Genomic DNA, 27,603 nt, shown 5'->3' on the forward strand with positions numbered 1-27,603 from the left:
AAACTTTTCGCATTACTGTAATCCTTGACAAATAATAAACAATAGACAAAACCAATAAAGCCGTAGTAGAAAACACATTTTCGGTTTGCACACGTTTTAAAAATTAGTAATATCTTGTCGTTAAATCTAATTCGTCATCAGTCCTACCTCATCCAACACATACAAAAATCTCGAAATATGTCGTATTTTCCGAGGTAAAAATTGCTGGCAAGTAACAATTTTAAATTTATCAAATCTTTCTAAATAATAAATTGCGGTTAAAACTTTTTGCATTATTGTAATCCTTGACAAATAATACATCTTAAAAATAAACAAAAAAACAAAAGTACCTATTGTTTAAAATAGCTATTAAAGGATATTTGAAATAACCATTTAATTTACATGTTGCGTTATTCATAAGTTAATGAGAACCACCTGTGGACTGCACAAGGATTGCATTTCAAAGAGTGATAAAATATGGGACTAGGTAAAATTGTCTATAATAAAAAGGGACCAAAAAGTTAAACCCTAAACAAATTTGGAGAAATTAAAAAACTTTTAAATTTTTTTATATTAATTCTCTTATTGGCAGATCATTAGTTGCAAGCTAGATTTCCCACATGGTACAGAGGAGTTGCAAATAGGAAGAAACTTGGAATTTGTTGTTATTTTATTTAGTATTTTACTCTTAAGATTTATTTGTTACGCTTCATTTGTAAGTTTTTAATTTCTTAAATTTGCTTAGGGCTTAGCTTTTTTGTTCCTTTTTATTATGGACTATTCTACCTATTCGCGTATTTTATTGCTTTGTAGACAACATGGTTGTAATTCACGAAAAGAGTAATAGCATTCCATTGAAACCACTCGGAGAGTGACCCAATTTTGTCTCATACGTCATTGCTCTAAGTCGGAGGTGCTTGGAGGACTGATCTTAATTGCTCCCCATTAGAGAGAGCAGCGTATCGTCTGCTATCTTCCAAAAGTCTAGCAAAAGTGTATTAAATCTTAGTCCATTGGTGCTCCGAGTGATCTGAAATTTGTCAGTCTCGAGAGACTGGGCAGCTTAGATCAATCTGTGAGTTAGCAACCGGGTCAATGGAAGACATGAATCCGACTCCGAGCTGCTCACTTTTTCGCAATGGAATGTTTCTTTTTAGGGCAATCCTAGACTGCTCGAAGCAGCCCAATGGACTACGCTATCAATGGTGCCATTGGCAAGAACCATGATGGTCAACCCGTCAAGCTGCCCTACTAAATTTATTGGGTTAAGAAAACATAAATACATAAATTGATTACGCCTTTTGCTTTTAAGTAGGGACAAAAAAAAATTAAATATTCTTGGAGAGAATGACTATGTTGCAATGATCTACGGCCATCATTGCCTAGTTTCCATCCAAATTATAAAATTTGTACTTATTAAATTGTCCACATTCAGAGTCACGATCAAAATTTTTAGTGGTTTAGAACTTAGTAATCTTTACAAATTTCAACCTAGCCCATTATTTTGTACATATACTTATATTTATTAATGAAATATAAAATCTTTAACTTCACATTTTCAACGTGGAGAAAAAAAAGCTTAAATGGAGAATGACTGCCGAGACATTTTTAAGCATTTCTCCCAATTAATCTCAAATTCTCGATAGTAACCCACATCCTCCTTATTTTACCAGGGGGGAAATAGACTATGACGGATAATTATTGTCTCAACATAGTTATGAATTTCATATGGAATGATTATATAATGGTTTCTTTCTGTGAGTCTTAACTTGTAACTTCGCCTTGAAGGCCTATCTGGTGAAGTACCGCGTATCGGTTCAATTTATTAAGTAAATATATTTTAGTTTCCCCGAATGTTGTTGGTCTTTTTTACCTCTTCAACGTTGTTCAATGTTATCTTTAGACCCAAGGTGGTTCTCGTTTTCTTTCCTTTCGTTTTGTATTAAATTTTGAAAATGTCAGTGAAGTTCTCTTTTAAAGGGTCAAGGTGTAATGCAATTATGGAGTCTTCAAATACAGTTTTGAAAACCAGAAAAAGGAAGTTAAAACATAAATTGAAAAATATGCAGAATGAGTATAAGTTGCTTTTAGAAGTTTTGGAGAAATACATTGTAAACGTAAGTTACCAGTTAAAATAAAATAGGTTATAAGCTTAATAGAGAAATGTAAGTACTCATAAATTGATTTAAATTTGTCTGAAGGTTGATTAAAATCCATACCAGTGGCTAAAAGTGGAAAATAATAGTCTTAAGACCTTTACATTTTATTTCAACTTCATCTCTTTTGTGTAAGCCACTAAACATATGTATGATCTCACATCAGAATAAAAAAAATAAGTCCATAAGATGGAAATGGAAATTAGCCATGATAACAATTCATATCTACTGTTATGAATACCTGATAATGGTTTTTATCTGCTTCTAGAATGATTTTTCATGTTTAAATGTGTTTAGTTATTTACCCTGGGGCCTGAGAGGGATTAATTACAATATTCCATTATAATATACTGTGTTAGATAATGAATAATGGCTTACATGTAAAAAAGAACACAACAAATTTTTTGGTGGCTTTTAACAGATTGAAGAAGCTGCTACTACAAAATAAATGGACCATGCGCAGTTTACGCACTCGAAAAACAGTTAACAATGGTTTCTGAAACCCTAAATTTTTCTCACACTAATTCTTGGAGAATTAATAATATTCTTTTAATTAATTTGTATGTAAACAAGTATTTATACTTAAAGATGTTCCAATTAAAGCTTTATTTATTTATAAATGTGGTCTAGTTACACAAATTCTGTGTTTATATGGTTAACAAGTAACTCCCACTGCAATGTTAGTTTCATATGAAAGACAGATATAAAATTTTTTGATTATTCAAAAATTATTTAATGGGCCCCCTAAAAAATATGTGAGCCAAAGGGTAAAAAGCGTTAGAACAAAAGAGAGCTTATCTCGAACCAGAAAGGTAATACGCTGGAGCTTGGCAAGGGAAAAAAGGGTTAATCGGAAAACAAGCCGATCAAATTCTCAATCTAATATTTCAAAATGAAAAAGAGAAAACACTAAACTCTTGTAAGAGAAAAAATAGTTATTCAGAACAACAGAAACCTCCGTCACAACCTGTATAACAAATTATGCCTCAAAGAAGTATCTCAGACCAAAGAGCAGTGTTGGCTGGTTTGAAATAAACTGGTTTAAATCAAGTGATTTTTTAAATATAAACCAATGGTTTTTTCAATTAACTAAAAATTATTCCAAAACGTTTGTACATTTCCTTACCGAAACGATTACATTACTAAAAAATTTACAAGGTGACCATATTTCCTATATTTTCAGTACCTTTCATGGCTTGAGCTTTTTTTTCCTTTAATTCACTTGAAAATAATCTATTTTGTTTATAAAATTTTCGAGGAATTTTCCTGGTCACTTTTGCATTTATACAAAATTAAAATATAAACTAAAACTGAAACTTCATTCAGGTGAAAAACTGATTAAAAGTAAAATAAAGCGGTGTTTAAAAAAAAACCTGGTTTAAACCAAAAAAAAATACGCTTTTCTGGGTTTTTATTAAAAAAAAAACTAATTTCTTTCAAACCCTGCCAGAAAGAAACAATGTATAAACTAAAATAAGCCTTAGCAATGATGGAAATTGATGCCTCAAACTTTAATGGAACAGTGCATAAAATAACAGTATGAACCTCACTTTAAGATAATTCATACATTTCAACATATTTAAAAGTAAACACTAAACTTTACAGCCATGTTGTCAGAACCCATTGACAAGATCGGTAATTGACTAGAATATAGCCGAAACAATTTTGTGTAGCTACATTAGCACATGTGCACGATTCACTGAATAAAATAGTCATGTGTTTATGTTAGTTTTATTTGTAAGGCTAAAGTTTATTGTACATGCCAATTTTTTCGTGAGCCCTTCTATATTGAAATACTAAACCGCGCACACTGTAAATATAACGCAAACCGCTGAACAGGTTTTATTTAAGTGTCTTCCATAATGGAAAAATATTGATATTGCAGAAAATCTGTGCACTTTGAATCAGAGCGGAAAATCTTTTAAAATAGTTTACACGTGAATTAGAAATAAACAGTAAAATCCCATTTCTAGACATCCTAAACAAAGAGATAAAAATGTATACAGTTATCCCTCATGTCAAAAACATTTCAGAATAAGTTGGTAACATATTAAGTAATTGTCACATCAAAACAGTTTTCGAACCATGTATCAGAAAAACCCAAAAAGACAAAATTCCGGCAACGGAAAGCTACCATATTTAAAAAATTCCTTGTGTATGTGTAAAGGCGTATGCTTGGGCCAACCAAACGGAATTTTTAATGAACACAAAAATGATGTAAAATACCAGTAATATTGCGTGACGAAAGTCAAATAATCTGTAAAATTGATTAGTATGATTAACTTAATGTTCACCAATCCCTAGAAATTTGGACTACATAAATAACTAATCTAATTTTTAATCATCAATAGTACTTTTTAAGCAACCATCGTAAATTATAAATCTTGCTCTAAATCTCATTACACACATGATAAGGATACTGAAATGGTTTCAAAACAAGTAGTGATGAATTTTTTTTTAAATATTTTAAATTTTACTATGAGTGGCTTCTATCATTTTATTTTAGTTTTAATGCATAGGGTTAGCCCAAGTATACTAATACACTACTATTATCATAGGAAATTATTTATAATTTTCAGCACCATTACATTCATTAAATTAACAATACTGTTGCCATCTACACTTCATGCATTGTAATGCGTTGCTTCACTGTAAATTAAGTCCCTATTCATTTCATTATTTGTAAGCTTGTATTTCAATTTCAGTTATCTGTCTAAACGCTCGTGTTTATCAAACTTACTAAAGGCTATTAATTTATGGTCCAAATGGCTGGATTGGGACTTCAGTGTGGGTGTTATTTATCTTGACTTCTACAAAGCATTTGACTCTATCCCCCAATTGAGTCTTATTAATTCCTTCCAGTCTGCCGGAATAGCTGTAGATGCCCTGACTTGGCTGGGGGATTACTTGAGGGTGTGAAGACAATGGGTTGTTCTTAATGGTCCTCAGGGGTTGGTCTTGGTACCTTCACTTTTCAATGTGCCAGTGTCCGTCACCTATGCCAGTCTAAATTTTTTCACAAAATTACAAATCAATTGTTGCGAGCTCCTATTAAACTTCGATGCAGTTGTAGTTTGGGCCAAATATCACTGTCTATCCTTCAATTCGAACAATTGTCCAGTTTTACACTAAGGTCGCAAGAACACAAATTCCACCTACCTTGATGGCTCACCTTTGCGTACCACTCTCTCTGGGGGTTATTGTTGACCCAACCCTTAAATTTTCTAGTCACACTGATAAGGTCTCTAAAAGTGTCTTGTACTCCGTATCCTGTATTTCCATTCTCTTAAAATTATTAAGTCACTATATAATAGTGATCGGACGGGGTGACATTTGCGTCGGGGTTGGGGACAGAAAAAACTTTGGGGTATTAATCCCGTCGGTGACCTGTTAGCGTTTTGTTTTGGCTTTTGGGGCTTGTTTGTTAAGTAAGGTTTTTTTCTGGTCTGGTTGGAGTATCAGGATCCTGGGTATTCGTTTTGGAATGGCTACTACGGGAGGGGACGCTGTCCTTTTGGACAACTCTGATGATTACGATTCAGGGGGTGAAGCGTCACCTGGGTTGTTGGAAGGTCAGGAGTTGGAGTGAAGTCTTCCTGGGGGAAATAATGGGTGCATCAGCGGCTGTTGGTAGCGATGCAGAAGCTTGGAATGCGTCTTCAGCGGTTCCAGTCTGCTTGGCATCGAGAGCTGTGGCCTTGTCTCCGGCAGTTTCAGTCGGTTTGGCATCGGTGATGGAATTTTCATCTTCGGCGGTTTCGGTCAGCTCGGCATCGAAAGCTGCGACTTTGTCTTCGGTGGTTTCGGTCAGTTCGGCATCCCTCCTCCCTGGCCATGGGGGTGGAGAGTTCTTCGGGTGTACTGGTGGACGTGGTTGGGCTGCATTTGGATGGATTTGGCTACATCTCTCAAATAATGAAGCGGTTAGCTCTTCCTGTGAACGTTTCTTTTGATCGGTTGGTCTAGTTGCGCCCTGAGTGTTTTCCTGGGGATTTTTAGGGTGCGTATTGAATCTGGCATTGCCTGCTAATCTTCCGATTGCATTGGATCGGCTGGTGATGAATTCTCGGGTTTGGGTAGTAGTGGGGGTTCCTCCTCGTGACGCGTTGGACAGTCGAGTGGAAAATTTTGTGGCTATGATGGAAACGATCCTAAGGTTTCGTAAGGTTGTAGGGATCAGGGGTTGCGGACTTGATCGTGAGATAGGGAGAGCAGTGTCTTTTGTTACTCAGCGGGCGGTTTTTGTGGCTCAGCTGTCGCTGGCGGTAAAATATGGATATCCTGTGGTAGTACAATGTCGTCGGGCATACTCTGAGTCGGAGGTTTTCCGTATCCTGAAGGACCGGGTTTCGAGGGGCCACACCATCCTGTTGCATAACTTTTGGGATGTCGATCCATTTCTGGCACATTTTCTGAATCTGTGTTAGGCTTTGGGCCACTAGCCACCTTTCCTTCTATGGGTCCGTCTCGCTCGGTGTTTAAATCAGTTTCGGAGGCTAGGATTATCGTGGAATCGGCTGCTCCTCTGTTCGTTCCGGCGGGTTTACCGGGAGAATATTTAGCGGGGGTGTCTATCCCTTTACCGGTGGTAAATCAATACCTGGTAACTTGGCTGGCTTCCATTGTCGCGTTTTTTGGTCGGTAACATCCAGCGTCTGTATGGAGTTCATTTGGGAGTGTAGTCTGGTTTTGGTGAGAATAAAAATTGTTATTTGGAAGGTCAGTTGTTTTTTTGAATCCTTTGATTTCCCGAGGTTTCCCATAGTGAAGGGGGGGGAGATGTAACGGGGTGCTAAGTATGGGAAACCTCGGTAGGCCTTTTTCCTCCTTTTCCTAGGTATTCTGTCGGGTTGGTGGTGTGGCGGACCAACGTCTTATTGGGAGCTTAATGGCCGCCAACGTAGTTATATCTAGCCCTGGCAACACTGTAAAGGCGTCTGCTTGCAAGTTGAGGCAGTTGCTTTTTTGTCTAGGAGCAACAAACACAAGGAGAATGCAGCCAGCCTTTAAACACGCTAACGAGGGGTTGTGTACGAATTTCATTGGATGAGTGTCACGAGCCTTTACGCCGAACGTTTTACGGGCGGGGGGAAGACAATTTCCAAATTTTCCCATTCCGACAGCAGCAGGCGCTAAAGCGTTTAGCCAATGAAAAGCGTACACAAGAAAATACACGACTTTTGACGGGTTGCATTCTCCTTGAGTGGGGTGTTGTGTTTGTTGCTCCTAGCTTTATGTATGCCACACAAGTTTACATGTTGTATTTGGAGATGTCAGGAAATAAATGTTTTCTCTATTCTTTATCAGTATAAAGCTATAGTTTATTCATAACTAGTTACAACAAATCATATGGTAATGTTAAATAGTGCAGGCAAATAATAACACCCGTACAATCACTACTATATAACTCTGTATTTGACTACAGTTCACCCTGCTCTTAGAATCTGATAAACTTACATTCCAAGAAGCTCGTGAACTCAAATTAAAAAATTTACAGCCGCAGCCCACTTAAATTTCTTTATATTCAGTCTACTGGGACCTATCATAAAATTAACAATATTTGCCTCTTATACTAATTTTTTCATAATAACCTAATTCTAAATTTCACTGATTAAGTGATGGGTCAAAAACATGAGGTTATTCCCTCAAACTTTCTAAACCCCCAGGCCAACACTGCTACCCGTTTAAATTCCTTTTCCCATATAGTGTCATAAAGACTCTCTCTCCCCCATTCTATAATATCCCAGCCTTATTATTCTGAATAGAAAATTTTACTTGTTGCCCACTTTGGTACTCATTTCCAGGATTCGTAATTTTTGTTTATTTTCTAATTGTATTTGTAGATACCTTTGACCCGTGGTTCCCCCCCCCCCCCCTTTTTTTAAATATTTTGCATTTTCTTGTTGGAATTTTCATTAATGCTTTTTTCCTTACAGTTTGATTTCATTTATAAATGTATTATTATCTTTGGGTATGTCAGTACGCAAGACACAATTAGCTTAACAGACAACCCTTACCAAAAAATAAGTGGTCTAAGAACTATTTCAGTTGCTTTTAAGTTTGTATTTGAGACAAATACCAACTAAAAACCTGCTTAAAAACAACTTAAAACCAACTAAAAACTTACTTAAAATGTTACTTAATAAAGACCACTTAAAACCCACTAAATACCAACTTAAAGAAAAAGGCATTTTCCCACCAACTTATTACCAACTTAACTAGTTTACTGAAATATGCTGACCACTTAAAACCAACTTAATATCAACTTAAATGTGAATACCAACTAAATACCAACTAAAAACCTACTTATTTTTTGGTAAGGGAAATAACTAACTATTCATTAAATAAGTAAACTTGTATTGCAGATGGACTTACACAAATTCATGTGTTTAGATAATTGACATGTAACTAAACCAGTTTTATGAAGAATATTTTAAATTATCTAAGAATTGGTTTGAGAAAAAATTAGGTTTGAGTGTGCATTGTCAATTTATTTTGTAGTAGCGTCATCTTAGCAACAGCAGTCAGCCGATATTAAAAATAGTAGAAACCATTCCTCTTTAGTCAGCCGTTAATAAAAATAGTACATGACCTTCCTGTGCCTTTGGTTGCATTTGAAACATAGTAGATGTTCTAAGTCTACAAATACCTTTTTTTTGTATGTTTTAAAGAATGAATGTTTCATTCGAAATTTAAAATTTAGACCACTAGCTGTTGGTTTTATTGCCTTACATGGATGAATTTGACAATGCCAAAAATTGTTCGTAGTACAAATTAACTGAAATATTTACATAATTTATAATATAATATATATTATAATATAATAACAATTTCTGAAAACCATTCCCCACTTAAAACATTTTTCTTTTGGTATAGAGTCAACTAAACGCACAAGGACTTTTAACAAGTTCAGATATCAAAAGTTTCAATAACAACTATGAAATGGTATCATGTTCTTTGGACAAATACACCAATGAGTTGTTTAATCTAAGAGTGGATTTTAAATATAAGTTGGAAGAGTTTTTCAATATTGTGAGCCAATCACAGTCAAGTGATGAGGAAAGTTTCCACACTTTATTGTCGATTTCATCGTCTTTTGATCACAGACATGTAAGTTTAAAATTGTGTTTATTTTATTTTATCAAAACCTTTAAAGTGTGACCTTGGATTAATAATATAAGCTTCGTTTATTGTATATCGCACTCTTAGCTTCCCCAACGCATTCTAAAACGGCACACAAAATGCTGAAAAGTTGGGGGCAACTTGTTGGGTGGGATGACATTTTTTGGGACAATTGTGGGACAAGCTTTTTTTGAATTATAGGTGTATGCACGCCGGCGGTTGCGCAGCAATGCCAGCCTACAAAATAATAATGTTTTATGTTTACTTGTTTGGGAAGAGATGGTTTTTATATTTATTGCGTATATCGTAATATTTTAGTTAATTTTTGTTTTAGAACTTGCTCCCAAAAAGGCATTCCACGAATTAAAACTTACAATTTAGCCTAATAAAACAAGCTCAAATATATTAAAAATAATTATGTAGTAATATGTTGGTACTTTCTCCAAAATAAGAAATTTTGATCAGCTTTAAATTGTAAAAAGAACTTAAACACGCTAACTCGCGCTTCTCATGTACGTGTAAATGTTTGTCCAACCAAATCCATAAAACCGTTAGATTGCGCTAAATGCATAGCAGCAGTTTGAAAACCACCAAAAAAAGGAGTGCGATATCCAGTATGTGAAGTTTATACTATTAATCGAAATTAGTCTTTTGTTTAATTCACCTTTATGAAGTTAAAGTTACATATTTTTGGTTGTGCTATATAGCCACTTTCTATTAAACCACTAGAGGATTAGAGCCTTTTATCTCTTCATTGGCAGCTGATAGCATTGGTGCTACATTTTATTGGTATTGCCACTTCTATTTGACTATAAAACGTGATAAACATGTTCCTTAAAAAATCATACCTCAATTTGAATAAAACTGCAAAAAGCTTAGTGTAAAATAAGAACGAAATTAATGCCCATAGATGTTTAATTTAAACAGATTATGCCTCAAGTATAATTAAACCCCACTAAATTATTTAGTGATTAGAATTTTTTTTTCTAGGATGAACGAGAAACTGCAAGGAATGACATTCCTATAAAAACCAAGGATTCGGTATTCGATAATAGTACCTTTTCTGCGGTTGGGAATTTAAAAGCAGGGGAAGAAACAATCCCAAAAACTGTAGCTGTAAATGATAATCACAATAGTGATTTGTTCAACAGTGGTGTTGACAGTTCACCTGAGGAGCGAGTAATTACTCCAAACACTTACAAAAGAAGAGTAGATGAATTATGTAATGGTACCTTTTTTAAAAATTATAGTGTGCTCATTTTTCAATCGTTTCATGCAGGTGTCAAAATTTGGTGCAGAGGTAGCCATATTGAATAAAGAAAAGTACTTTGATTTATAGCTAGCCTCCATGTAGTGTAATCTGCAATAAATAAATGAAATGAAAATTGTTTTTATATCAAAAGTAAAATATTTAATATTTGAAAAATAAGTAATTAAATGAATTTGAAATTTTTAAAAATGAAGCACTATGATGAAACTAAAAAACATTTATTTTTTATATGCATCTTTTTTGACTGTCTTTTTCACCATTTAGAGTTCATACAGGTCTAATGGTTACCTATTGCTCAGTTCATTTCACTAGTATTTCAGCTGCAAAATTGGTGTTAAAAAATTATAATAAGAATATATATTAATATATTAATTTATATTTTTATAAATAAATTATAATTACCAATTCAAAACTTAATTATTTATGTCCGTGCAGTTTTATTGAGAAAATTAATTTAAGAAACCCTAATCTGATTTCTATAGGGAATTTAAAATGTTAATAACAAAATCTACCGAGTTGATCATGTATTCAGATATTTCAAAAAAGGTGAAATGCAAGTAATAATGGGATTATAACACCCTCGAATGTGAAATCTCGCTGCACATAAGAAATAATTCATAATCAAACATGAACAATGGAGTGGATGTTGCTTATTAACAGCTATAAATAGTTTGATAGTATATTACTAAGCAAGCATTTAATTATACTAAGGGAGAATGACATTGTTGAGATGAGCCACTTGCAGTGAGGAAAAATCTCACAGGTGTAAAATTGTGTCAAAATTTTTAGTTTTAGAGAACAAATGAGAAATTGGGCTAATTGAGTTTTTAGGGGGAGGGAGTGTACTCTTAGAGTGTGAAGGGGTTGGGAACAAAGTTAAAAATCATCTTAACATGGTCTAAATCAAGTGGTCAATATGAGCTCCCAAAAGTAACCCGAAAAGCCTGTTTAAGTAGTAATATTTACTGTTGTGTCCTATAGCAGCATTTTATAATTATGATCAAAAATTAAACCACCAATTATTGATAGACCTAACTTGAGTTTTAATAAAAGTAATGAAATAGAATGCAGACTTCATTGATAAAATTTACCAGCTATATTAATTTGATGCAAAATTTATTAAAGTTCCCGCCCAATTTTTACACCTGCAAATTAACACGCTTGCAGCAGTAACAATGGCTTTTTATAGAGATTGATAATTTTTTAAGATGCATATTATATACTTCTGTTCCTACTTACAATAGTGTCAGTAGGTTTTTCTTCCATTTGAAGCCTTCATATTTATCGGCTACTAATGGTTTTTCCCAAAATTAAAAAAAACGCAAAATCTGAACCTAACTCTTTTAAATGTCAATAAAATGAAACAAAGTATTTTTTTAATCAGACGTGATCTAAGTGCTAAATTTTTCCTTTACAGATTTATCCTTCGATTATGAATCATTAAGTGAATATAATGAATTCCAGAGTAAACCTAGCAATTCACCAAAAAGCAGTGAAATTCATTTTCCTGAATATGGACAAAAACATTCTAACATAAATGATTCCAAAACAAATGTGCCTTATTGTAAAACAACTCCTAAAAATGGTGAAGTTCTTTCTTTTGATAGCACAACCATGAGTCTACCCATACCACGAGGATTGACTCTTAATCCCCATGCCCCATCATTTGAAATACAAGAAAAATCTTATAACTTTACTAAAGGTGTGTTATTTTTGTATGAAAACCTGGCATTAAATTTTATTTGACATGTCAATTGATGAGCCAATAATCTTTGATAAAAATTTGCCAAAAGTGGGCAGGGTTGACAAAAACCCGGGAAAAATAGGTTTTTGCCGGGACATGTGGGAATAATGGAAAAACCCTTTTCTAACTAAATTAATCATTGATTAAATTACTAATCTGGTCATTGAAAATAGGAGAGATTAAGAAAAGCCAGAAGAAGAGTGAATAGATTATCACTGCTTTTATTATTTATTTTTAATGAATTTTACCACTTGATGTGGAAAAAACCATGGAAATAGATTTTTCCACACTGTTTTTAACTGTAACGCCCTTACCAAAAAATAAGTGGTCTAAGAACTATTTAAGTTGGTTTTAAGTTTGTATTTGAGACAAATACCAACTAACTAAAAACTTACTTAAAATGTTACTTAATAAAGACCACTTAAAACTTACTTAAAAAATAATGTAATTTTCTGACCACTAAAAACCAACTAAACCAACTTAAAGAAAAAGGCATTTTCCCACCAACTTAAAACCAACTTATTACCAACTTAACTAGTTTACTGAAATATGCTGACCACTTAAAACCAACTTAATATCAACTTAAATGTGAATACCAACTAAAAACCAACTTATTTTTTGGTAAGGGAAACTGCCATCCACACGCTTGGGATTACAGGAGTATGCCACTACTCCCGGCCTCGGGCGCAATTAACCTCTCGTTGAAATTTTCATTTCACTAGGAGTCTAGGTGAAGTAGTGGCGATGGAAATTTGACGTCTCCTAAACCCATTGAGCTGGGAATGAATCTAGCGGTCCAATTCGGATTTCGGTATTTCGCGAAACAATATTTGAAATGTCGTGTCGGCCGTCTGCTCTAAAATGAGGAGAAAACTTTATCATTCTAACCATCTATCGCGTTTGCCGGCAAAAAGATTTAAGACCACCACATTATAAAGCAGATGGCGCCACAAGTTGAATGATAGTTTTCTTGTCATTTTAGGGCAGATGGCTACATCGTAATTTTCAAAACTTGTTTCGCAGGGATCAGATTGGATTGGATCTCTAGATTAATATTCCCAACTCAATGGCTAAACCTACTGCTTTGAAGCCATTTATTTTTTTTATTATAAGCTTTTATTTTAGATAAAATTATGGAATAGTTGAAATAATTATCTTTACCTTTATTATTTGCCACCTGCAGTAATTCCCATGCGGGCCACCTCTTATTGTTTGCAATAGCGATAGGGACCCCAAAAGGTCGGCGGCCCAGGGAAACCCCGTGGACGCTATGCCACTGTTATAAGTGATATTTCGTATGATTTTAGATGCATAAGAAAATGTTGATATTTGACACTACTGAATAGCAATGATATGTTGCCAAATAATTACCAGTATTTAAATAAAATACACCCTATTAGTCGTGTTTGAAAATTGCAGTCTAAAATTCAAATTTAAGTATATATAGTAAAGATTTTGTTTTCTAAATGACCATAAAATGTTAAATATTCTTCGGGAAAACTATTGAATGGCCAGTTATCAAATTTTTCATAAAGATTTTCTTACCAATGGTATAATTATCCTCTAGCTTAATATTTTGTAGGAATTTCTCTAAACTTTACAACAAGTTTTTTTTTTTTAAATAGAACGATCTGGTGATGGAACTTATCCTCTACTGCAAGAAAATATCAAAGCTGATGCACGGAATTCTGCTGAAAATATGTATAAGGTCAAAGTTACTTATATTCACAATCTCATTGATTTTTATGTACTGTGTATGCCTGAAGAGTCTCAACATTGTCTGCAAAACTTTTGGTAAGATTATCTGTTGATGCTTAGTTATCAATGTTGGATTATTCGCAATGTGATAATTATATATCGAGATGCAGGAGTAAATTACAAACAAGTATGGTACGCTAGCTTCAGTAGTGTTAAATTTGGTGGGATTTTGGAACGTCATAAATTAAAAAAAAAGGTGCAGGGGCGCCACCTTCCGCCCTCCATCGGCATTATATTTTCACAAAGTTTTCCACTAATAACGTGGCAGCAAAGTGTCAAAAGGTGTTCTGGGAAATATTTTTTTCTTTTGACAATTAAGTCTGCTGCTGTAAATTAACAAGGTTTATCGCTATGGCGTGAACTGTATGGAGTTGATTTAGGCAAGGTTTTGATTAGAAGGTAGTATATTTGCAGTATATTTTAAATGGATTTAAGTTCAGTTTTAGATTTTATGAAAGCTCAATTTGAAAAAGAAAAACCCAGTGAAGAACGACAGCTCATCATTAATGTTGGAAAACCTATATTAACTTGGTCATACTAACGCCGAGCTCCTTTACTTCTGAGCATAGATTGTTTACGTTTTTGCTACGCGTTGCGGCTGCTGGGCGGCCCCTCAGTCGCCGATCACGGGTATATAAACCGCTGCAGAGGAGTCATTCCTTTCACCCGACTACTATCGTCACCAACGATTTTTGCCGCGCTCCGTAATGTTTGTTAATTGTACTAGTCTCTTACAAGTGGCTCTACATTGCCCTTGTTTGTTTTGTTCATATAATTTAAACCAGTTTTTATTAAACTTAACGTTTTTCATGACTTTTGACCACCTTTTTTTATCGTTGAGAATATCCACACAACAATTAACCCAAAGTGTTGCTGAATATATACTAGAATTAATTGAAACCTACAAGAGAGTTGAAAAAGAAATATACTGTGAACTTCTCAATTCGAAATCTAAAGGTAGACCAAGAAGATAATTTAAATACAAATGAAGATGAGCCTCGATCGTAAACAAACTAAATTTGCAATGGCCAAATTAATGTTTGTTTACCACAAAGAAGCAACTTCATTGAGAGAGGTATATTTCGACAACTTCAAAATTCTAGTCTCAAATGATGGTATTTTGGAGTTTATATCCCTTACCAAAAAATAAGTTGGATTTTAGTTGGTATTTAGTTGGTATACACATTTTAGTTGACATTAAGTTGGTTTTAAGTAGGCTCAAGTGGTCAGAATATTTCAATAAACTAGTTTAAGGGGTAATAAGTTGTTATTAAGTTGATGGGAAAATATCTTTTTCTTTAAGTTGGTAATTAATTGGTATTTAGTGGTCAGAAAATAACATATTATTTGTAATTTGGTTTAAGTAGGGTTGAAGTTGGTATTTAGTAGGTTTTAAGTTGATATTTGTTCCAATTACCAACTTAAATTATTTCCTAGACCACTTATTTTTTGGTAAGGGATATATTTTATCATTTTACATAAGCAAAGTGTTTGAACATGTACAACTAATGGACCACAAAAAAAGTGGAAAGATACAACCAACACCAACAATGCTTCATACCTGAAAGAAGATAATACAAGTGCAATATAAATGTGTTTATTTAAAACTAATTTAACATAATGATTAAATTATTAACAAATTACCACTGTACTCAACGGAGAGGGAGTGCAATGACTCAACTGCATCAAACGTAAGCTAGTCAAAAACTGCAATCATCTACGCATGCTACATGATAACAAAAACCGCGCCAAATATGACGTCATCAATTTGGATGGCGGCCAATTTAAATAGACCATGAACGTCATTAAACAACTTTATGACAAGGCTAATATTTAATTTTACCCCATTTTTCAGATATAAATAGTTATGTTTTTCTAAAAAATAATGTAATTGTTCAAGAAAAAAATACTCTATAGCCTTCGAAAAACATGATAGGACAGAGACTTCTATAATTTACCATTTTAGCGCGGTCTCCCTTTTTGTTTATGGGGTCTTCATTAGCTTTTTCCTAGTCGGTAGGAAATTCTGAAGTCTCATATGAGATTTATAATTTTGGTAAGTTACTATTCCAGCAAGGTATCGGGGTGAAATATTATCAAGGCCAGTAGCTTTGTTGTTGTTGGGTAACTTTGCCATAGCTAATCTGTAGTGCATGTTGTGTGTAATACTTGGTAGTTGAAACTATGTGCATTTTTGTCATGATTTTTTATCAGTTTTGGCAAACCTGCATACATTCATTTTTTCTGTCAGTCTAAAGCCAGCCACCATAGGTGTAACATGTTCACTCATTCATTACTAATAAATTAATTTAGTTTTCTTTATTCGGTTTGTCATCATTCCACATTACCACAACATTTGTTAATCGGCATTTTCTTCAGATAGTGTTATGTTTCTTTCTTAGTTGATTAATGGTTGTGTTGTAGGAGCCACATTAAACACACTGCCTTTCAGTTCAACAATTTGGATAACAAGTGTAGATAACTTTATTAAAAAAAGCGCCACTAGGGCGAGTTAGTAGTAACAAATTCTAGGGTGAGACACCTGGCGACGAACTCTAGAATTACAAGAGTAAGCAAACATAGGCTCACCAATTATATGCAAATAGATATTATGATTTTGTTTACTTATGTATTAACAAACTCCCCCTAAATCAGAATATCACTCATATAATTGCTTAACAACAAAATTCTTTCCTTAATTAATGCTTTTGTAAATATATCGGCATAGTTCAATTTTTTATTAACATATTGTATTTTGAATAATTTGGAAAGTAAGCGTTCTCTAACAAATTTAAATCTAATGTCCATATATTTCGTTAACTTGTTCTCTACTTGGTTCTTCAAGTTGAATATTACAGCCTGGTTATCGATATGTACTACTGGGCAGCCATCATCTAAGTGAAATACGTCTGTGCACTCGTCTAGTACACGCTTTATCCACATGATTTCTTTAGTAAGTTCAGTGACTGCGTAGAGTTCTGATTCCATCGTTGAAAGGACCACCAGAGATTGCTTCGCAGACCTCCATATAATCGGGTTAGATCCAATAAATATGACATGACCAGATACAGAACGTCTTGTGTCTGGATCAACTCCCCATGATGCATCTGAGTAGCAATTAACATCCATTCTATAAGAAGATTCCAGCTTGATGCATCTCAATTTGGTTGAACGCACGTAGTTAAAAAGATGTTCTAAATGTTTCCAAGCAACCATACTTGGCGTCGTGTTATATCGTGATAACACACTGACAGCATAAAGGATGTCTGGTCTGGTCATCCGTGCTATGAATAATAGAGAACCAACAAGTTGGCGGTATGGTAATCCTATATCTTCTTCTTGATGCATAGTATTGTAGTTGAATGTGGAACCAACTTTAAATGGCTCGTTTGCCTTCTGGAATCGTATCATCGAAAATAAGGTACTCAATTTTTGAATATACCCACTTTGTTCGAAATAAACATTGTTCGTTTTCTCATCTCGAGTAAATTTGACACCCAAGAACGTTCGGACATGTCCCAAATCTTTGACATCAAAAATGGATGTGATCTTCTTCATAATGTCGGCTTTAACAGATTCATTTCGAGCGATGAGTAGAATATCATCTACATAAATAAGTATAAATTCGTTTCATCCACTTTGATATATGCATTCAGAGGAACTTAAGAGACTGAAGCAGCTCATTCCCTTATTTAGTTCTTTATACCAGCAATGTCCAGCTTGGTGGAGATCATAATGGCTTTTCTTCAGCATCCAGACATTACCTTTATTGTCCTCAAATCCATCGGGAATCTCTAGGTAGATTTCCTCATCGAGGGCGCCATACAAGAAAGCACACTTGACATCCAAATGTCTATCAATCCTACCTTTACAGACAACCAGCAATAAAAAGAAAAGTCTCACAAGTGAAAAATTAACTACTGGATTATATACTTCGTGGAAATCTAGTCCTTTCTCTTGCTCGTATCCTTTTGCAACTAAACGTGCTCTGTGTCTTACAACTTCACCATTTTCATCTCGTTTGCGCACGTAAACCCATTTATTTCCAAGTATTTTGGCATCCTTGGGTGGTTTGACAACTTCAAAGACTTTCCGTTTCTCCAAAGTCGTAATTTCGTCCATCATTGCTTCTTTCCAATTTTGAGAATCACAGGTTTCCATGGCTTCCTTGAAAGTCATTGGGTTCTCAAGTCCAACTTCACAGCATTATAATCCTTCAAAAAATGTTGTAATAGTGCTGTCTACAACATTTGGGCCGGCTATTTCTGTTTCCATGTGTGGTCGCTCTTCAATTGTATTTGGTATCATTTTTATCGGTCCGGTCATAATATTTTTAGGTGAGAAGTCTAATTGACTTATGTCAACATCCAAATTGTTGTTACTACAGTAATCAGCTGCTTCTTTTCGGCTTCTGATTCTATGTCCATCATGGAAATAGTATACATCCGAACGATTTCCGATGGATCTAGCGACAATATCACGTTGAAAGATGGGAGTACGCTCATTTTCCCTATCCTTTATGATAGGAATCTTTTCCCCTGTTCCTGTGGTACTTGGCTGAAGATTGTCCACTTGATTCCTAGTGGCAATTAGTTCCATCATTTTCTCTTTGTGTGTTTCCGTTTCCTTTCTTGGAACAATTTTACTATCTTCATCCATCGCGTCTTGGAAGTGAAAGCCTATATCATTTTCTTCTGTAGCTCGCTGTGGGTTGTAGACTTTCATCTCGTTCACTGTAACTTGGTTACTTTCAATTATTTTGTTGGTAGTCGGATTCCATATGCGATAGCCTCTAGTGTGTATCGCATATCCAACAAGAACTCCAACTTCTGCAGTGTCAGAGAACTTATCATTGCGCTCTCCTTTCGGTATGAATCGTTGAACCATGCTCCCAATCTTCCTAATATACGATACATTCGGTGTGGTTCCTTTCTTCAATTCATAAGGTGTTTTCCAGTGCAAAATTCGTTAAGGGAATCGGTTTCGCAGATACACATAAGTGTAAAGAAGTTCTACCCAAAAACCTGGAGGTAGATTCGCTTGCATAACTCGTATAGCTTGAAGTGCAGATTGGTTAAAACGTTCTGCCACCCCATTTTGATGTGATGTGCAAGTATTGGTTCGCAAATGCCTAATACCCAATTCTTGCAGGTATCCAGACATCTTTTTTGAGCAAAATTCTAGTCGGTTATCGGTTTTTATTTTCAACCTGGTTTCTCTCTCCATTCTAGCGATGTACTCTTTTATTTTTTCAAAGGCCTGCCATTTGTTGGACAATGGAAACACAGCAGTCCATCTCCTATGATCTTCGATGATCGCCAAATAATAGACATAGCCTGACTGTGATGGGTATTTTGTAGGACCCAAAATATCTGCATGAACCAATTTCATCGGACCATTTGTTAACCGGTTATCGAATGAGCTTAGAGTCGGTCTTCACATTTTTGTCTCTTTACAATCTTCACAATACAAATTTTTCCTAATTAATTCAGGCATTCCCCTCACAGCTCCTGATTTAGACATAACCGCCATAGTCTAGATGTTGAAATAGCCAAATCTCCTGTGCCAAAGTTCAATGTCCCCATAATTTGACTTCTCAGTTGAGCATGCAATTGGTGATTAGGTAAGAGGTTTATCCATTGAGATGCCATCTGGAAATTCTGCTAACAAATTGTAAAGTCCATTTGTACCATTAAATTTCATGACTTGGGCATTGTGTTTGTCGAAAACATCAATTATCCTATTTCCACCCCTCCAAGAATATCCATTAGAGTCAACTTGAAAACCAGAAATAAAATTTATCCGACCGTCTGGAGCAAATCCAACATTCTGCAATTTTATGTATCGTTTAAGACCGTTAATGACAAGTAACAATACGACAGTTCCCATTCCTACAATCTGGAAATGTCCTTGATAGGAATTCATTATTACTGGTTTCACCTCACGAAGTTCTTGAAACCATCATCTGTCTTTGCATAAATGAGCACCGCTCGCGCTATCCCAAGTCCATTGGTTCCATGGAATTTCATTTGTACCCCTGGATGATCCAGAGACTGTCATGACATCATATGTTTGGTTAAAACCATTATTATTTTGTTGGAAACCCCGATATCGATTCTGGTATCCGCGACTTGTCCCCCGATGGCGAAATCTACTTTCTGTGATTGGACGATGTTGTGGGCAATTCCGTATAAAATGTCCGGGCTGTGCGCATCGATAACATACAGGAGTAGACTTATTTCCAGAAAAATTTGTTGTTGGAACTCTTAGTTTGCCAAAATCCTGGTTTTTCGTCACTGTCAGTACTTCATCTTCTTTCTTAGAATGATTAATCATTCGCATTCGACCAGCTTCACTAATCAATGCCATTTTAGTTGTGAAATCCTTGTCATCCCACGCGTACATCATCTTTACTATTACTTCATAATCCATCGGTAACTCCTGAATCAGCTGATAAGCTATTTCGTCATCCGGTACTATTCTGCCTGCGTCTTCAACTCTTCCAATGAATGTTTCCATTTTTTCATTATCCCGCATCTTCATTGTAACAATTTTTCTTCGTAAAACTGAAATCCTTGCCTTTGATTTGGGTTGGTACATTGATTCCAAGTATTTCCAGGGTTCTAGAGGTGTATCTTTTCCCGCACTTCGTAGTAAATCTCTTTATCTCTCGTTTCATACCATAATATATATATCCCATGGTTTAAGCCTTCTGTATATTGAATTCTTTTAATTCAGCAGGGTCTTGGGGTACTTTGGTCTTTTCTTCAATGTGTACAAGTAAAGACTGAGCTGATAACATCATACGCATGTCACATTTCCACTCTTCGTAATTGAGACCATCCAATTGGGAAAATTTGAACATCTCAGGTAATTTGTCCATGGAAATATAATATTCAATTCTATTTTACTTGAATTTGAGAAGACTATTATTTACTATCATTTCACTGGGCTCCACATGTTTAAGTCTTCATTTTGTATAGACTGCATCGTCGGTTACCGAGTGGAGATAAAAATTTTCTTTGATTTCTTCCTGGTTCAACGAAGGAATATAATCTATTGTCCCCGCTATATTATGTTCCTCTGACGCGAAGTAGTTACTGAATTCCATAGCAATGTCTTTAGGTGTGGTAATTACATGACCATTGTAATCAATTACGCCAATATTAGACTTTAGTCTTCAAAAATGGTTTTAATGTCCTCCAAACATCACGTCTGCCACTGCTCTCAGGATTAATATTCTTTTTGAAGTAGTTACTTTTGTCTCTTTTTATTTTTTCAGTTACCTGATTTCTATATGATTTATATTGTTCTTCAAGGTATTGTAAACCTGGCGTCCTACTTTTCTTGTGGTAGGTGCATTAAGTGCTTAACTTCGCAAGTTAACTATGGTGGGTCTGATATACTTATTCTCTTAGATATTAAGGGAGCATGTTTGTTCAAGGCTTGTAATATTGTGGTGTTTAAGACTTTTACTCCAGTATCGACATCTGTAATATTCAACATTTCTAGATTAAATATCTTGTTATTTTTCTCTGATTTAAAAAGCAAAAGATCAATATATCCCAAAAGTTTTTTTTCATTCACGACTCCAGAATTTAGTATGTTATCAATATGGATAAAGATTTTTCCACTCTCAGTGACTACAAGTGATATGGGATCGTGTTCATTATTGAAGATATAGTAAACTCCCCTCTAATTAGCTTTTTAACCTAAAATATATATAATATAATAAACTGTGGTGGATGTATTTCGTAAAAGGAAAACAAAAATACTTTATGTATCAAAATAGAGTACGTTGTAGAATTTAGAATGCCTATCACCTTCATCAGCATGCCCTATGACCTCTATTGCCCAAGTGTACGTGGTGAGATGCTGCAGTACTTGCGGTATCTACTTTTCATCCATCACAAGAGCCGCAGAGCACTGGGCGGTCCTCAGAGCACCAGCGCGCAAAGTGTGACCTTCACAGATTGGCAAATGCCGAGTTACTGAGCTTCTGTGTGCAAGTGGCTAAATCAGAGCAAGGTTGAAGGAGCAGATGATTTTACTGAAAATCACATGGACATGTTGGTTCCAGTAGTCACTCTTGAGACCACATGAGTCGCCGTGGACTGAATTAGAATTAATATTCTTTTACAAATTTTAGTAGTTTATTGTTCCATTTTCTCACTGATTCTAGACTACGTTCTGTGTAAAATACTAGTCTCAACTAGTCTTAAAAATAAATAATTAAGCAAATTATGTTTATTTTAAATAAATAAATCCAATGCAATGAAACAGATTAACATATTTACACTAAAAATACGCATTTTGAAAAATATCACGTAATATTAGGGGGGAGGGAGGGAAGGGGTCGAGCCAAATCACACGACATCTCACCAAGGGGGGAGGGATTTCGAAAAATCATCAAAATCACCTCACGTAATTAATGGACGTTCCCTTTCTGTTATTAATTTAAGAGTCCTAGCAGTAGCAGTGGTACACTGCACTGATAATTTGGTAAATACTAATTATTTATTTTAAGCAAATATTTTTATAACATAGTTCAAATTATTGCTTAAAATTTCTAATAAGATCCATGATTGCTGGATCATGTAGGTACATATTCTGTCAACTGAACATTGAAAAAGAGGATCTCCAATCCAGTAAAAAAAAGTCATCATATAGTTCTGTGGGAAGATAAGCCTCACCGACAATTTTAGTACCATATTAACCTAGGCATATATACCCAAAATTATGGTATCTTCAGACTCCAGCTGCTTTTTAAAATAATAATTTTAAAATTTTACTTGATGGGTAATGTTCAATTAGGCTTTTTTTACTTCAAAATTTTTACCTATTGGAATCCATCTTGTGGGTTAGATGGTTATTTATCTCATAAGAGGTATTATATTATATTGTAGTATAAACAATAATAATAGTTTTGTTCAATTTGTTTCTAGGAGAGACTTTGACTATTCAAATCTAAAAATTGTTACTGAACTGAAAGAAAATTTGTGGTACATAGCTGCGTCTCCATCTTCCTTGCCTGTTAGAACTCAGCTTCTTTCCTGTAAGTTTAATTACTGTTAAGAAATATTTGGTGTATGTATCATACTTCAAGTTTATATCCTGTTGGTGTTTCTTGGTTTTTGTCATGTGTATCTAAACAGTAAAAAGTAACACTTGACTTAACTATAGTTTGAAGAAAATGTTTTAATTATTTCTTGTCAAAAATAAAAAAAGCTCTGAACACACTTGTGATTGACTTTTTTTAACATCTAGTTATTAATTATATAAAATTATAAATATAAATCTGTTATTTGGTTTTGTAATTTAATATAATTTTTATAATAAGAAATTGTAGTATGAAACTGAATTTTAATAATATTAAAATTTTTTAATAATATTAATTATAAAAATTTTTTCCTTGCGCTGCATGTTGCATTCAATAAGATTAAACGGCTCAAATTACTGTGCAATAATTCATGCAGAATGTTTAAACTTATATTAAAAACAATGTAAATGAATTAGCAGTAGCAACCAACATTTATTTATATTAAGAATATCAAACTTTGATGTAGTCTAGTTACCATCAATCTGCGAGGAATTTCTCTCTTAACAGTTTTAGAAACATTGGACCTTTTTTATGTTAAGGCTGAGCGCCGCAATTTTTACTTGTTTTATTCTATTTCAGTTGAGCTAAAATAAGTGAAAATGACAAGTCACTTTTAAAACCGGAGCAACAAACAAGCACCCCACACAAGAAGAACGCAATCCATCAAACGTGGTCTATTTTCTTGTGAACAGTTTTCATTGGCTAGTCCGAAGTGGAAAATTTGGAAATTGTCTTCCCCCTTTTGGTAGAAGGTTTGAGCGTAAAGGCTCGACCAATGAAATTTGTACACAACACTGTTAGTTTGCTTAATGGCTAGCTGCCTTCTCCTTGTGTGGGGTGCTGTGTTTGTTACTCCTAGCTTTAAGAATTAAAATTAATTTTTTTTGTCGTTTAAATTCCACAATAAGAATTTCTATCCATTCACATTATTATTAAAATGAAACTTAGTTAAAGATCTTTTTACACCCAATTATTTAATTAGTTAAATAACTTCCGTATAACAAAAGAGCTATTTTACTCTCTATCCAATGTTCAAAGCTTCAATGTGTCTAGAATATAAAAAATATTGAATTGTCAGAGGGGGACCCTTACCAAAAAATAAGTTGGATTTCAGTTTGTATTTAGTTTGTGTACACATTATTAGTTGATATTAACTTGGTATTAAGTAGGCTCAAGTTGTCAGCATATTTCAGGTTACTAGTTGAAGGGGTAATGAGTTGTTATTCAGTTGGTAGGAAAATACTTCTTTTGCTAAGTTTGTAATTAGTTGGTTTTTAGTAGTCAGGAAGTTACATATTATTTTTAAGTTGGTTTTAAGTAGTTAAATGTAAATGTCGATTCTGGTTTAGTTGGAAATAAGTTGATTAATAAAGACGATTTAAGTTATTTTTTAGTAGGCATTTCTCCCAAATACAAACTGAAAACTAAGTTGAAATACAAGTAGTCGTAAGTGGTTTTTAGCCAACTTATTTTTTGATAAGGGGAGGAAGTATTATCCCTCTTTGCCAAATCCACGGCTGATAGTTTCTGCCAAATAATGAGAGCTACCCACATCATATAGGGGCTATACTCTACATTTCTTTATAAGCATATACCATAATTATTGTTAATATTAAATAATTGTTCATAACTATTTGTGTAGTGCTTAAGTATTATTTTTAAATTTTAGGTAATGATCAGACAGCAAATGTCCGGAATATAGATGTTGGAAATGAGTTTCAAGTGCCAATACAGAATCTATACTGCATTGAATCTCTACCCCAGTTGTGCCAAGTCTCTAGCGCAGTTCATTGTTCTTTATACCAAGTAATTTCTACTTCAGTTTCCTAACTGAATGCTTACTTTTCACAACAATAACTTTATACTTAAGTTTAAATTCTTACTTCATATTTTGCCAAAGCCCGGCGAGTACTCTGTCATAATGAGGTCTTTTGAAAAAAAACACTTAGTAATAGCTCATGTAACATAATTAAATTACTCATAAGTATGCCTCTATATAACATCTCTGTAATAAAAATTTCAATGAGACCTTGTTTCACAGCCTCCAAAGAAATCATGAACGAACTAAGCGCAAAACCGGTTTTAACTAACTTCCCTCCCCGCCAGACCTAGTTTTAATGACGAGAAAGCCGTCATCGATTGGAAAGTGACGTCAATCACGTCATATCCTGTGAACAAGGTCTCATTGAGAAGACTTTCCATTTTTGCCACACTTATGAGTAATTATGTTACATATGGTAATAGTAAATGTTTTCAGAAATTTTAATGTAGAGTTGAAATCAACTTTTCATAACTTGAAACTGTGGCGGTATAAAACTAGTAAAACAATTATGTTGTTTGGAAAATCTAACTCTTTGTATTACCTTTTTCTAACTAAGTAAAATTTTAAAAAATGTGTAGGCCACAGATAAAATCGTAACTCAATCTAACCAATGAAACAATAAAAGACGCCTACTTAATCATTTAACAAGGTGCTTGTCTCTTTTGGTGTACTCTTATCTGAATGATGATGAAGCTTCGTTATGAGTTCTACTATGTGTCGCTAGGAGCTATAATAAAGTGTATCCCATCGGTGCTTGACAGGTCGTTCTTTAAGTCTGAAAAAAAAATATTTAGAAGAAACTGAAAAGTAAAAGTTATAAGTTTGCTAAATTTCACAAATTTGAGAGTTTAAGTTGGACAAGTTTGCCCTGTCGCCGCACAATGGGTCTCGGACCTGACGTTAGAAACTATTATAACTTATAAGTAATAATCATGGCCATGGCCTAGTGGGGTTTGGGAATTGACCATCCTCATAAAATAGCTTTTGCTTAGGTGAAACCCAACCCAAAAGCCTAGAGGAAAACCTGTGTCGATTTTGGTCACATTTTGTTAAATTATCCTGCCACCCGTTTGGGTTGAAAGGTTTTTGCAATGGGTTTTTGCTAGGCTTATGATACATATTTTCGAATAGATCCATCACTCTAAATCCTCTACTGAGGTAAAGCTGGACAGCTGATGCTTAGTTCTAGTTTAGACAATCATACCTTTTTATAAGTTAAATTTTGATGTTAATTTTTTTTACGCGGGTAATCCAAGCTGGAATTTCAGCAAACATTATCGGTATTTGTATTAAATTAGGGCTCTTAATAATATATTGCAATATCAACACTTTTGAAAAGGAATTTTTAATAAACTTTTTTTGGAATCTGGTGGTAAAACGCTGTTGGCGGAGGTTTTTATCCACATGGTGGAATAACACGTTAATAAACATTCTTAGAGTATTGCACGATTATGAAATGGTAATTTAAAATAGGGTTTAAAATGGAAAGAAGATTTGAATCGGGAGTGAAAAAGAGAACACGAAGAATAGTAAGCGAAAAATGTGCTCAAAAGCAAAAAACCTTCCTCACTGGTTTTCTGAAAAAACCTTCCGGACATGTAACTATATCTGAACTTGAACCCCATTTTGAAAAACAATCTGAAGACCTTCCTGAGAAAATGTACACAGCAGAGGCGTTAGAGTATATAGAGGAAAATATTTCCATTGAAGTGGAAAATTATAATAATGATGGAAATGAAGTGTGTGAGGATTCTAATGTGTAGAACGAGCACATTTTGATAAAATGCACACAGCAGAAGTGTTAGGAAAATTGTATATAAAGGAAAATATTTCTATTGAATTGGAAACTCATAATAATGATGGAAATGAGTAGATTTAGCACATTTTGATAAAGACATAGCATTATTGCCTAACCTAGTATCACAAAAGATGGTAAACAGTTTTTTAGTAAATAAACCACGCAATAAAGGCCACATAAAAAATCTTAAAATTCAATATTTTGACAGAAATAGAGTTTACCATAGAAGTATTTCTGAATCAAATTTTTACTGTTACAAAGCAAATTGAACTAAGGAATATCGCGAATGGATGATATTTTCCGATACAAGCAAATGCATTTATTGCTATCCCTGCAAACTGTTTTCAAAAGCACAAACCAAATTAAATACTGGTTTGAATGACTGGAAAAATTTATCTCATATATTGAAGATTACGAATCCTCCAAAGAACACATAACGTCAATGTTAGCTTTGCAAAAACGACTAGCTGTTGCAGGACATGTGGATATTCAGATGGCCAGTCAAATAGATTCAGAAAGAAATTATTGGCGGAAAGTCTTAAAAGGATTGTTGAGACAATAAAGTTTTTAGCTAGTATGGGATTAGCATTTCAGGGACACAGAGAAAACATTCATTCTGATCGCAAGGGAAATTTATTCAGTTTGTAACATTATCATAGACTCCCATAGGCTTAAATAACGTTAATTCATAAAGAAGAGCCAGAACAAGGCCCAGTAAACTTTTGGAATTTCAATAAACAACACTTACGATTTGTATCACAAAAGTGTAAGGCCTTTGCTGTACTTTGCATACGTTATTATTGTCATCTGCAAAGTCAATGCAGACACTATAGTCTGCAAACCAAAACTAAAAC

At 34.2% G+C, this 27,603-nt stretch overlaps 1 protein-coding gene across 2 annotated transcripts in view; it reads left to right on the forward strand.

Annotated features, from left to right (window-relative positions):
* Positions 1-441: 441 nt before the first annotated feature.
* LOC149947179 (tudor domain-containing protein 1-like) overlaps positions 442-27,603 on the forward strand; it is a 53,277-nt gene continuing 26,115 nt past the window's right edge. Inside the window, exons 1-9 of one of the 2 annotated variants that reach the window (XM_090172554.1) lie at positions 442-466; positions 1,960-2,096; positions 9,012-9,080; positions 9,147-9,245; positions 10,248-10,479; positions 11,945-12,229; positions 13,897-14,065; positions 22,975-23,084; positions 24,799-24,935. In XM_090172554.1, coding sequence (XP_090028680.1) covers positions 457-466; positions 1,960-2,096; positions 9,012-9,080; positions 9,147-9,245; positions 10,248-10,479; positions 11,945-12,229; positions 13,897-14,065; positions 22,975-23,084; positions 24,799-24,935 — 1,248 coding nt within the window. In that variant the 5' untranslated portion in view covers positions 442-456. Of the gene's footprint in view, positions 467-1,959; positions 2,097-9,011; positions 9,246-10,247; positions 10,480-11,944; positions 12,230-13,896; positions 14,066-22,974; positions 23,085-24,798; positions 24,936-27,603 lie in introns of both variants that reach the window. The other variant, XM_090172553.1, reaches the window with a different exon arrangement.

This window comes from Leiobunum rupestre, chromosome 4 (genome assembly GCF_980474605.1).
Source record: "Leiobunum rupestre chromosome 4, qqLeiRupe1.1.hap1, whole genome shotgun sequence".
NCBI lineage: Eukaryota > Metazoa > Arthropoda > Arachnida > Opiliones > Sclerosomatidae > Leiobunum > Leiobunum rupestre.